The following is a 10,829-nucleotide window of genomic DNA, read 5'->3' on the forward strand; positions in this document are numbered from 1 at the left end:
ACCAATCGGCGCTCTCTGTGGGTCACGAACGTGACATCTTGGACACGAAGTCCATCAAAGAGGGCGGTTTGGGTGGTCCAGCAATAGGAGACGGTTTCCAAGTATGCGGCATGGAATGGTAAGAGGGCATTTCCCAATTCCCGCGCCCTGTTCCGTCGATACAGCGCACGGTGTAGATCTCGAGAGACAGTTCATGACGGGACAGAACAATTTTCATCTTCTTTCGCTTTCCTGAGTTGGATTTGGGAGTAGGGATCAGAAGTTCACCATGTTGAGGGTAAATCGCTTCCCAGGTGCGTTTCGCTGGGTCCCTGTCACACTCGTGCTTTAGCGAACTGTCGGATGAGATAGTGAAAACAACATCAAGCAACAAGAGATGGGTGATGGCGGCTTCCACTTCTTCCCTGTGAGAAAGTTTACCAGGAGACTCAAGGTCCGGGTACTTGGGCATATTGAACGACACCTCGAAGGTGGTGCCGAAGGGTGGTGAGGAAAGGTTGGTGTGGATCGCGATTGAGAAAGAACCCCGAGGGGTCAAAATTTTCCCATTGAATGTGGACAACAAGGGGGTAAGGAATTGTCCAACAAGGTTCTCCACGGCTGGAGCAGGAGAGCTGTGGCTCTGCATCCCTGTCGAAAAGATTCTTGCGGTGTACGCTGGAGGTTCCAAACCTGCCGATTTCAAAACACCAAAGAGATCTTCCAGTAATGACTGAAGCCAGCGTACTTGAGACATGTGCTTGATGTAAGCTAGAGCTGGCCGAATAAGTTGGTGCTCAGGAACAGGTCGCGTTTTCGGAGTCAGTGGTAGTGGAAGTTGAGTCCGGCGACGCAAGTTTTGACGGTGGGCATACGCCAATAATATCCGGATCGTATGTGCCAAGCCCTCTGCAATAGAAATTCCTTGCTGTGAGATACTATGTTCGTGTTCGGAGGTATCTTCATCAGTATCAACCAAGTCCAGTAAAATTTCGAGGTTATCGGAAGCAGGAATTTGAATGAGGTTCTGACGTGTCGTCACGCCAAAGCTCGCAATCGCTCGGGCTTCTCGGACTAGCTCATGGAATAGCTCATCTTCATAAACAGTATCGCGAGCTTGCAGAATGCGATCCTCAATCGTTCCGTCACCGTTGAAGGAGGAACGCATCGGTTTAGAACTTCCCGAAAGCCGACCATCCTGTATCACCCGTACCCGGACGAAACGGGCTTTGGGAGGGATCAACCCTTCATCTAATGACAAAGCCCCATCCTCGGCTCGGCGTAAGGAGGCAAGGCCGCGGTCGCGGAAAACAGGCGCCGCTGTGTTTGGTTGCGGTCAGCAGATTCTTTATGCAGTATCAGGCACGTCGGTATGCGCTCACCTTCAATGAACCCATATTGTACGCCTAGCGATTGCCTTTCGATTGGGAGACGAGAAACTTTCCATCCCTTGTCCTTAACAGCGAGGACCTCATTCCAATATCGTGTCTCCGACGCAACTTCAGTTTCAAGTCTGGAGGCGGCCTGTAGAAGCTTGTTTGCCGCCGCGTTGAAATTTTGGATCCGCCATCCTCTCGATACTGCTGATACATCTTTGGTTGTTGATTCCGGCTTTGGGGGAGGGTGCACGACCTCGGCATTGAGCGAACCAAGGGGTGCGACTTGCTTGAGGAAGGCCGACATGGAGGTTTCGGCCTGACGTGGGGCCTGCTTGGAGAGCAAAAGGGAGACGAAGTCGAGGGCGAACATGGTTTCCATGTGGGCTTGCCTGAGAAATTGTCAGTTCTCGCGCGCTGAGGGCATGACTTCAATATCATTAGACTCACATGGCAAACTGAGTGATCTCGGCACGCCGCTTGTACAGTTGCTCCAAGCGCTCCGTCGAGTCCAGATCGGCCGCATCTTGGTCACTCTCCTCTACCTCCTCCAGGCCATCTTTTTCTTCCTCCTCGGCAATCTTGTTTCGAAGGACATCTTCATTCACTTCACGAAAGGAGCCCCACTGATTGTTGATTTGCGCGATCTCCACAGGCAAGGTATCTGGACGATCACGCTTCTCAGGGATGGAGCGCAAAGGCAGGGTGAAGGATTCGGCCATAGCGTAAATGCACCTAAAGATCCAACCCACTGCAAAGCTTAGCGAAACCAATGGCTCGAGAGGAGAAAGAAAGAGGAACAGGTGGATGACCTGGTCGGGATCTCAAATTCGGTGACGTAAGTCGCACGTGATCGTCACATTGGGATAGGATGCCATTTACAGTTCTTCTTTTCCCCCATTGTTTACCTTGTACTTTTTTGAAGAAAAAAAAAGTTTAACGCTAATTATTATATGACGGTACTAAGCTTTACAGGCCTGTAAAAGTCCATATGTACATGTAGCCAGCGTGGGAACATCAATGTCACAAAGTGCAATATATATCTCTGTACCCATCCACGACCCCGGTCCATTGTGCAGCTGATAAACAATGCCAATTCAGATAAAATACCGGTGAAAACACCAGTAGAAGAATCTCCTTCTTTACATGTCAAATATGGACACTATGAATTACCCTGGTAGCTTTCTAGGTGCTACAAGTATGAAGTAACCTCGACCCCTACATAGATACCAGTAGATACCTACTAACTTATGTAGGTATAAAATCTCCTAGGAACAATGTCCGACCGGAAATAGATAGAGATGATAATGCATATCTACTTAGATACAATGAACATTGAAGTGGTAGACCTGGAGGCAACCCCAATGTTTTGTTTAGTTATCTGCGAGTCACTGACTAACTATTCTCCAAACCCGTGGACCCGTTTCCCATTCTATTCTCTACGCAATCATCACACTTCACACATTTGAACCTCCCGTCGTACCTTATCAACTATAGATTGACAGTCAACTTTCTATGAACATTAAACTATGGCATCCTATCTAGTGACTGGCTGTTCTCGAGGCCTCGGGTTGGCGCTGATCACCCGTCTAGCGACATTGCCCAAAACTGAGGTGGGCACAATCATCGCCACCGCGCGCCAGGACAATTCCGTTCGATTGAAGGAAATTGCAAGTGCCTCATCAGGACGAGTGCAGATGGTTAAGTTAGATGTCACCAATGAATCCAGTGTGAAAGATGCTGTCCTGGCAGTGGAGCACCAGCTGCAAGGGAAAGGGCTTGACTATTTGGTCAACAATGCCGGCGTGAGTGACTGGTCCCCAACAGGACTGGAAGGAATGTATGTTGGATACCTTACTAGATTGCTATAGTACTGATGTCATAGGGACAATCTGAACGAGACGTTCAATGTCAATGTAACTGCGCCACATCTTGTGTCGCGCGCTTTCCTGCCACTTCTGCACAAAGGCGAGCGGAAAACAGTGATCAACATGTGAGTATATTGGAACGAGACTATGTGCAAGCCCTTTTTATACCACTCTAAAAGACTGATCCAAATACAAGATCGACGACTTTAGGCTCCATAGCTATGGCTGATGCGTTTGGAGCCCTGCCGACACCGGCATATAAGATCACGAAGGCCGCATTAAACATGCTCACCGTGCAATATGCCCAGCAATATGCGGATGATGGCTTCACATTCCTTGGGATCAGTCCTGGTGTAAGTGAAGCCCGTTTCGCCATTTCTTAATCGCAAATTTCTCAACTTTACTGACATGGAAAGTGGCTTCGCACTGACCTCGGTAGCCGTCGAGCAGATCTTCCGGTCGAAGTAGGTGCCGAGAAGGTGCTTGATATCATACAAGAGGTAACGCCGGAGCAGAATGGAAAGCTCCTGAACATACATGTCCCTGGATGGGAAACACGAGAGGGTCCAAATCAATATGATGGGAAAGAGATCCCCTGGTGATCAGACAGGGCATTCGCCACTTCACTTGAAATACTGCACCAAGAAAGAAGGTCACAACGAAACATCTGAATGAAAAGAACGGGTCACTTCATTTACTCCATACCTCATAGGGAAGTTCTATATGCCAATCTCCTTTCGTCTACTATGAACTATTATTGTAAGAATCATGCTTCAATCTGCTCGTTTATCATGCCTATCCTAGGTTCTCTCTCTAGCTGCTTGACATTCTGGGCCACATCAGTCTTTGCTCGGCTGTCGGGTTTTCACAAAATCAACCAGGTCAAAGAAGCTCTTCTTGTAGTGCCGCTGCTGGGTTGTGCGATTGACGGTTTGAAGGCCAAATTGCTGCGTGTAGTCTCCAAATTCCCAATTGTCGACGAAGCTCCAAGCAAGAGCCCCCATAACGTGCACACCGTCTTCGTATATTGACTTGAGGATTTCAGATATGAAGGAAAGATAATAGACGCTGCGTGGAGAGTCAAAAAGCTGATCAGAGAGCTCCTCCCGTTCCGCCTCTGCATGTACCGGAAACCCAAACTCTGACACCAGAATTGGGCTCCGGAAAGTGTTCCACAGATAGAAGAGATACTCTCTGAAATAGGTCGGTGTGATATAGACGTAGGATTCAGAGCGATACCCAATATTCCATCCATGAACATTCTTTGTTTCTTGCTTGACGCAATATGGGAAAAGTTCATTTGAGCTTGATAGGTTGGCAGCGCAAGGCTTGATACCTTCATCCGCCGGAGATACTACCGTAGCGGTATACGGATCGATCCCAAAGAAGTCGGATGTGTTGTGTATGTGTTTCAGTTCGGATTTGCTCAAGGGCTTGGCTCCAGGGAGTGTTTCTAACACGGACTTTGGGTACTGCTTACCCAAGAAAATTGGATTTGCGAAGATACCCAGTTGCATTTCTTGAAACCGATCAGCTGCCAGCACATGGCTAGAGTTTTTCGGGTCTTTAGGCACTCCAAAGTTGTCGTTTAACTTTATACCAATTTTTCCTGTAGCCTTCAGCGTATCATGATAGAAGTGATAGATCTGAGCATGTGCTTTGATAACGCGGTCCACTCCCTTGAAATTGAATGCGTAGAGCAGGGGCTCATTTATGGTCACCCATATTGGGACTCGGTCTGCATAATGAGAAAGTAGAACCTGTGGAGTAAGCCACGTCAGACTTGCATGAGGATTGTTGACTCGTGGACTAGGAATCACACCTTTCCATAGTTAACAAAAGCGTCGATGAAGGTTTCATTCTGATAGCCGGCATTGTTGTAACCAATATCTGGGCGTTTCGTAATGTCGTCGCTGGCTACAAACATTAATGGGCTGTCGAAGTGAAGCATAGTGACCACCGGCTAAAACGACGGTTAGAATACAACCTAACGGACATGTATCTCAATATCTGGGATCACTTTACCGTCATTCCTGCATCGAGGACTGTGTCAATCAAGTCATTGTAATGATCAATGGCTTGTTGATTGACAGGTGTTCCTGGCAGAACAAAAGGCAAGACCCGTGACCAGGGAATTGTAAAGCTGTAGTACTCTACACCCATCGCGGCCAGTCGCTGTATATCTTGCTTATACAAGAAATAGTTTTCGTTTGTGACATAGTCCTTCGGCTTGTTGTCGGGTGCCAATTTCTCTAACAACGAAGGTGCTCGACCATCCAACCCAATTGCACCTTCAATCTGGGCCGCACTCCCTGCAACACCAAATATAAAATCTTCGGGGAAAGTATAGCAGTCTGTAGGACCAAAATAGTCGCGCGGTGGCAAGACCAACTCACTGCTGGGCACAGGCGTGGGACTGACAGTTGCCGAGAATAACCCAGTGGTGGTCTGATAAAAAGTGAGCTTCAACTCCATTTATAAAGAAAGGAAATCCCGGGGCACACAACCTACATAGTTATGAAGATCCGCCTGTAGCCACATCGAAGACCATGCGGCTTGTCCATATTGGTCTGCTGTATCAGTCGCAGAGATCGCAGTTTGTCCTGGAACCCAACTACCCCACGTCGAGGTCGACCAACTAGTGGTCAAATCCTTGACTACGTCTGTATAAGGCGGGGCAAATTTCCGTGTTGTTGTCGGGGAAGGAACTGAGGTTGCATATCTCATACTTTAATTAGCAAGCGATGGTGTAAGCTAGACCTACGTATTTCTTACCGAACTGTCTCGTTCAATGTATAAGAAAAGGGCTGAAAATGGTACTCCGGTGCCACATTCGATTGTGTACATTGTGGTCGAGCGGAGTAGCCGGTTGTTGTCAGGTATACTTCCTGCGCATGTATAACCACAGCCAAAGCCGCAAGGGAAATGAATGGTGCTCGCATTTCCGAGGATACTATAAGACGATTTTTCCGAATAAAATCCGTCTTGCACGTAGGAGATGGCCCCTTCAAATAAATATTCCCCCTCAGATGTCAGTGGGTGTGCCGGCTAATTATCGGTGCAACCATGGGAACAGTACTAGGTGTATGGATTCAAACTCAAATCAAGGCTTCTATTGCAATGCGTGCAGTGCCACCGCGTCACTTAACTAGCTTTTAAGAGTGCTGATCGACAGCCCGGAAGACAGCTACGGCAGCTGGTGAGGAGGTGCAATGTCTGCCCAGGGGATTGCATCTACTTAGGGCAATCCCCGGCTTCCCCGCATTGTGCGCCTGCATATCCCCATGCGGTAAACTTGGAGAAATAAGGTGGATCCGGACATTTATCCAGGTGAATAGAAACCTCGTTCTGAAGAGATTGACAACGCTATACGTCATATCAACGCGTCTACATTGTAGTACTCTGTAGTCGTGTCCCCTCTTGAGGATAATTGGAGAGACGTGCCACCATGTCTATCGAGGTCACTCGGACATCACAGTCCACAACTTATCTTTATGGTCCTTTGAAAAGCTACTGGGATATTGACCTCGAATATGCCGGTAAAGAGCACTGGAAGTTGAAAAATATAGTGCGGTATGTTGGTTTAGGCTTATGTAGCACAGTCTGGCTGACTCCTCCATCCAACTGGGCTTGTGGTTTAGTGGTATAATACTCCCTTAGCATGGGAGTGGTCCGGGGTTCGATTCCCCGCGAGTCCAATTTTTTGTTTTTCTCTCATTTTGGTTATCGCGCGGGGCCCCCATTGAGGTAGAAGTCCTCGGATTATTTTATTTTACTCTTTTTCTTACATCATATGTCATGGTATATGGTTTCATCGATCTTAAGTTAATTGTGAATTAAAGGAAGCATGTGATTTGTAGGGCAGTTTGAATTGAAGCCAAGTCCAGAATATAACGGGATATATACTCCGCCACTCTACTCCTCCCAGTTGAAATTGACCACAATTCTTCCGGCAACCTCCCCCTTCCGAAGTTTCTCCACAGCCTCGGGCATGCGGTTCAACGGATACACTTGACTAATTTGCCGTAGTGCCCCTCGTCGTGCGAAATCCAACGCCATGGCAGTATCACTCCGGCTACCGACAAGGGTGCCCTTGATGGTCAGATTTTTGAAGATGTACAGACAGGGATCGGCTCCTATCATCATCGACCCTGCAACAGGAAGACCAATGCACATAACAATGCCTCCGATACGGTCTCCGATGAATGAAACTGCTGTTTTATAAGCAGCAGGGGCTGTCACAAAAACCCCATGAGCCCCGACCCCATCCGCAATCTCAATCACAGCTTTCGTGGGGTCGGCAACTTCTTTGAAATCCACGAAGACCTCTGCCCCCATATCGAGTGCCAATTTCTGTTTGGATTCTCCCGTGTCCACCACGATCGGACGCATTCCCATTGCTTTAGCCAGCTGCACACCTTGAATCCCCACACCACCCCCGCCGCCAGGGAAAACAACCCAAGCCCCCGATCGGAGGTTAGATTCACTCAGAGATCTGTAGATAGTGCTGGCACTGCACATAATTGGGCCGGCGATTTCATCGGGGACCCCATCCGGGATTGGCGATGCATATCGTGCCGGTGATACCAAGTATTGCTGGTAAGTACCTGGCATAATGAGCCGCCATCCAGACCGTCAGAAATGATCCAAATCAATCTTACCTGCCGTCATCAGACCAGTGAGAATTGCGCCCTTGCAGTATGTCTCCTTGTCATCCCAGCAAAGCGCACAGGATCCGCATGTATCCATCATGGGTTTGATTCCGGCTCTATCGCCTAACTTGAAAGTCTTCACATTGGCTCCGACTTTGACCACTACACCCGCACCTTCATGTCCCGGAGAGCGCACACCGAACGCCGACATGAAGGGGAGACCCAGGTCTCCTTGCATCATATGGATGTCGGACGAGCAAAGTCCGGTGTAGTTCAGCTTGATCAAAACATCGTCGGGGCCTTCACAGGACCATTAGTGGCCATCAACTTGGGTATACTGGAGTATTTATCACTCCAATAAAGATCTGGGCCCTACCTGGTTGTGGAACAGGCACCATCTGTACCTCGACATGGAAACCTGGACCTTCGTTGACCACCACTCCCGCTTTACAGTGCGTGGGAATCTCGATTTGAGAATATTCCATAACTGAACCCATGTTTTGACGAGCTGTATTGTGAAACTTCAAGATTGCAAAGTTTCGACTAGGTAGCCATTCGTGGACGATATATGCAAGAATTCAATTGAGAAAGCCCAAGTCAGACCGAGGCAAGAAGCCCGGGAAATACAAAGTACGACTTGATTGTAACCCCTCTTTTTGTTGGTCTCATTGTAAATGGCTTGACTAGACTGAGGAGTAGGTACGAATGTATGCAGGGATGTATATGCACCTCACCCGGTTTATCCGCTTTGACCAGAATGGAAATTGGGGAAACTGTGGAGAAAGAACGGGGCTTCTCAAAGCAAAAAGCAAGAATGATATGTTAGATTCCAAAAATTATTCACAAAACTTCAATAACCACGTCCAAAAATTAATATAAGAAAATCACAGAGTCGCAAAGTAGGTATATGTCATCACCGAAGTGAGCGACAGAGGACAAAAAAAAAAGAAAGTAAAAGAAATATTAGTTAGAAGAATTAGACCAAGTTCAGTCCCAAATCAACCATCCCGTCGAACCGCCAATGCCAATCAAAAACAGTACGGTTAAGACACCTGCACCAGCCTTGTCGCCCGTAGTTATGTCGTAGTCGAGAGCGGGCGGAATTGCTTTTTGGGGCTCACCACCTGCATTGGGGTCCCCTTTACTCGTCCCACCGTCATCCTTAGTGACCGGCGCAGCCACACGCGTGATCAGATTGGCTTGAATGACTTCAAGTGCAGCCATCTGCTGACCGAAGTCTTTCGTCTTATCCCACTTTTGCTCTGTCCACTTGAGGCCACACACGTTCTTATTGACACCACCGGTACAGGTCTTGGCGGCTGCCTTAGCAGAGGCCTTCAGTCGTTTCATGACTGTGTCGTATGTGAAGGGGGCCATCTGGGCAGTTTGAGCCATCCAGCGGGAGAAATAACCCTTGAAAGACCGCTGGTCTACCATGCAAGTATTAACGCTCTCGCAGGCTCGCTCGTACATCACGTTGGGTGGGTCGTGAGAGAAGAAAACACCAGAAGCATCAATGATCTTCTGGGTGCGCTCCTTCCATTTGGGATCTTCGGTCTGTTCAAAGGGTTAGATTGGATAATAGTTAGAAGCACTGGAAAGCATTAAACTGTAGAGTTCACTCACCAAATTATACATATTAGCTGCCCCAAGCAAATATACTCCAGCGTTGTAAGTCCATTCAATTTGGTTGATTGGTTTGCACTCAGTCAGGCAACTAGCTCCATCCAAGAAGTGATACTCCGGGGTCATGAAGCCAACATCGACAGTCCAGTCCCAGGCCTTTTCAGCCCAATCTTGGTACGTTTGATTGTTGGTGTATTTTGCCAGGCGAGAAGCAAGATTAAAGAATCCGCCACTGGAGATGGTGTTCTTATAGTTGTAGCCATTGTTCCACGTAAAGATCTGCCAACGCAAGCCACCACCGCACGAAGAAGTGTCCCACCGGGGAACCTGAGTGTTGAAGACAGCCTGAGCCATTTCGAGCCATTGGGGTTTGTCTTCTGGTGGGTTTGGGAAATTTCGCTCTGCTGCGGTCATAGCAGCGAATGCCCAAAAAACTTGGTCGTCATTTCCTTCGGTTTTGCTCTGGTTGGCCGGCATAAATGCTTTGTTCTCTCCAGCCTGCCAGAGCATAGCTTGTATCGTGATGTCGTTCCAAGTATCATCGCCCGTGTAGAACCAGTAATCGATAAGAGAGTTGAACATTGCACCGGCCTCCCACCAGTAGTAAGGATCCGGCAAATTACCTGGAGTGTCACCAGGATTCATACCAGTGTAGTAACTCATCATGTTGGTGGCGACGTTTTTGGCTGCCTTCCTGATAGAATCTTTGATTTTGAATTAGTTGTTGTGCATGGACAGGCAGCAGAATATCAAACTTACCTCCATCCTCAACATCTAGCTCTACCGCTTGCACAGTTGAAGTGCCCAGTAGAGCTGCAGCCAGCAGGCCCATCCATGAAGGTTGTGAAGGTTGCGAGGCGTAATTGAACACCCGCATGGCAACTGATATACCGACTGGCCTGATAGAGAGTGGAACAGGAACTGCCTCCGAGCTTGGTTCGTAGAAGAATAGTTAAGTTTGAATTTATCAAGGATGCTATCGCAGGGCGGTAGGGACACGTTCCCCAGTACCAGTGGTGTGGTCGGCTTAAGAGGAGTCAATTGGTTATTGACACAACCATGTGGCTCAAGATGTCGTAAGGATGGTCAGTACGGCTTGCCTCGATCGGTGGCGAGATGAGGATATATTGAGATGAAGAAAAGCCCCCCAGCCAATGTCAAACCCTCAAAATGAAGGTGAGAGGGGGATGGGGGATATACGTGTGTATGTGTGTGTGGATCGTACGGCCACATTCCAACCGTCTAGGAGCACTGGCATGGTAACAAGGCGTGGTTCCCCAGACCATTTGCACCTCCTGTAGGGGGAATTGCATCAGCGTACCTTCTAC

General features: G+C 48.2%; 5 protein-coding genes across 5 annotated transcripts; 1 reads left to right on the forward strand and 4 right to left on the reverse strand.

Moving 5' to 3' along the window:
* Window positions 1-22: 22 nt before the first annotated feature.
* Window positions 23-2,077, reverse strand: N7525_001255 (mediator of RNA polymerase II transcription subunit 17; the record flags this gene model as incomplete). The annotated part of the gene is made up of 3 exons (XM_002558109.2): window positions 23-1,299; window positions 1,362-1,747; window positions 1,806-2,077. The coding sequence occupies 3 exons, from the start codon at window positions 2,075-2,077 to the stop codon at window positions 23-25; spliced, it is 1,935 nt and encodes a 644-aa protein (XP_002558155.1).
* An 807-nt stretch (window positions 2,078-2,884) lies between these two features.
* N7525_001256 (SDR family oxidoreductase) lies at window positions 2,885-3,825 on the forward strand (the record flags this gene model as incomplete). The annotated part of the gene is made up of 4 exons (XM_002558108.1): window positions 2,885-3,195; window positions 3,241-3,348; window positions 3,420-3,576; window positions 3,640-3,825. 4 exons carry the CDS (start codon window positions 2,885-2,887, stop codon window positions 3,823-3,825), a joined length of 762 nt encoding a protein of 253 aa, XP_002558154.1.
* Window positions 3,826-4,062: 237 nt separating this feature from the next.
* Window positions 4,063-6,165, reverse strand: N7525_001257 (glycoside hydrolase family 1 protein; the record flags this gene model as incomplete). The annotated part of the gene is made up of 5 exons (XM_061211828.1): window positions 4,063-4,983; window positions 5,046-5,186; window positions 5,249-5,671; window positions 5,735-5,945; window positions 5,999-6,165. The coding sequence occupies 5 exons, from the start codon at window positions 6,163-6,165 to the stop codon at window positions 4,063-4,065; spliced, it is 1,863 nt and encodes a 620-aa protein (XP_061071054.1).
* A 973-nt stretch (window positions 6,166-7,138) lies between these two features.
* N7525_001258 (zinc-dependent alcohol dehydrogenase) lies at window positions 7,139-8,372 on the reverse strand (the record flags this gene model as incomplete). Its single annotated transcript, XM_002558106.1, has 3 exons — window positions 7,139-7,830; window positions 7,885-8,175; window positions 8,252-8,372. The coding sequence occupies 3 exons, from the start codon at window positions 8,370-8,372 to the stop codon at window positions 7,139-7,141; spliced, it is 1,104 nt and encodes a 367-aa protein (XP_002558152.1).
* A 490-nt stretch (window positions 8,373-8,862) lies between these two features.
* On the reverse strand, window positions 8,863-10,378 carry N7525_001259 (glycoside hydrolase family 76 protein; the record flags this gene model as incomplete). The annotated part of the gene is made up of 3 exons (XM_002558105.1): window positions 8,863-9,432; window positions 9,502-10,205; window positions 10,261-10,378. 3 exons carry the CDS (start codon window positions 10,376-10,378, stop codon window positions 8,863-8,865), a joined length of 1,392 nt encoding a protein of 463 aa, XP_002558151.1.
* Window positions 10,379-10,829: the final 451 nt, after the last annotated feature.

Source organism: Penicillium rubens (assembly GCF_028828025.1).
Source record: "Penicillium rubens strain IBT 27055 chromosome Unknown utg000001l_segment0_segment0, whole genome shotgun sequence".
Lineage (NCBI taxonomy): Eukaryota > Fungi > Ascomycota > Eurotiomycetes > Eurotiales > Aspergillaceae > Penicillium > Penicillium rubens.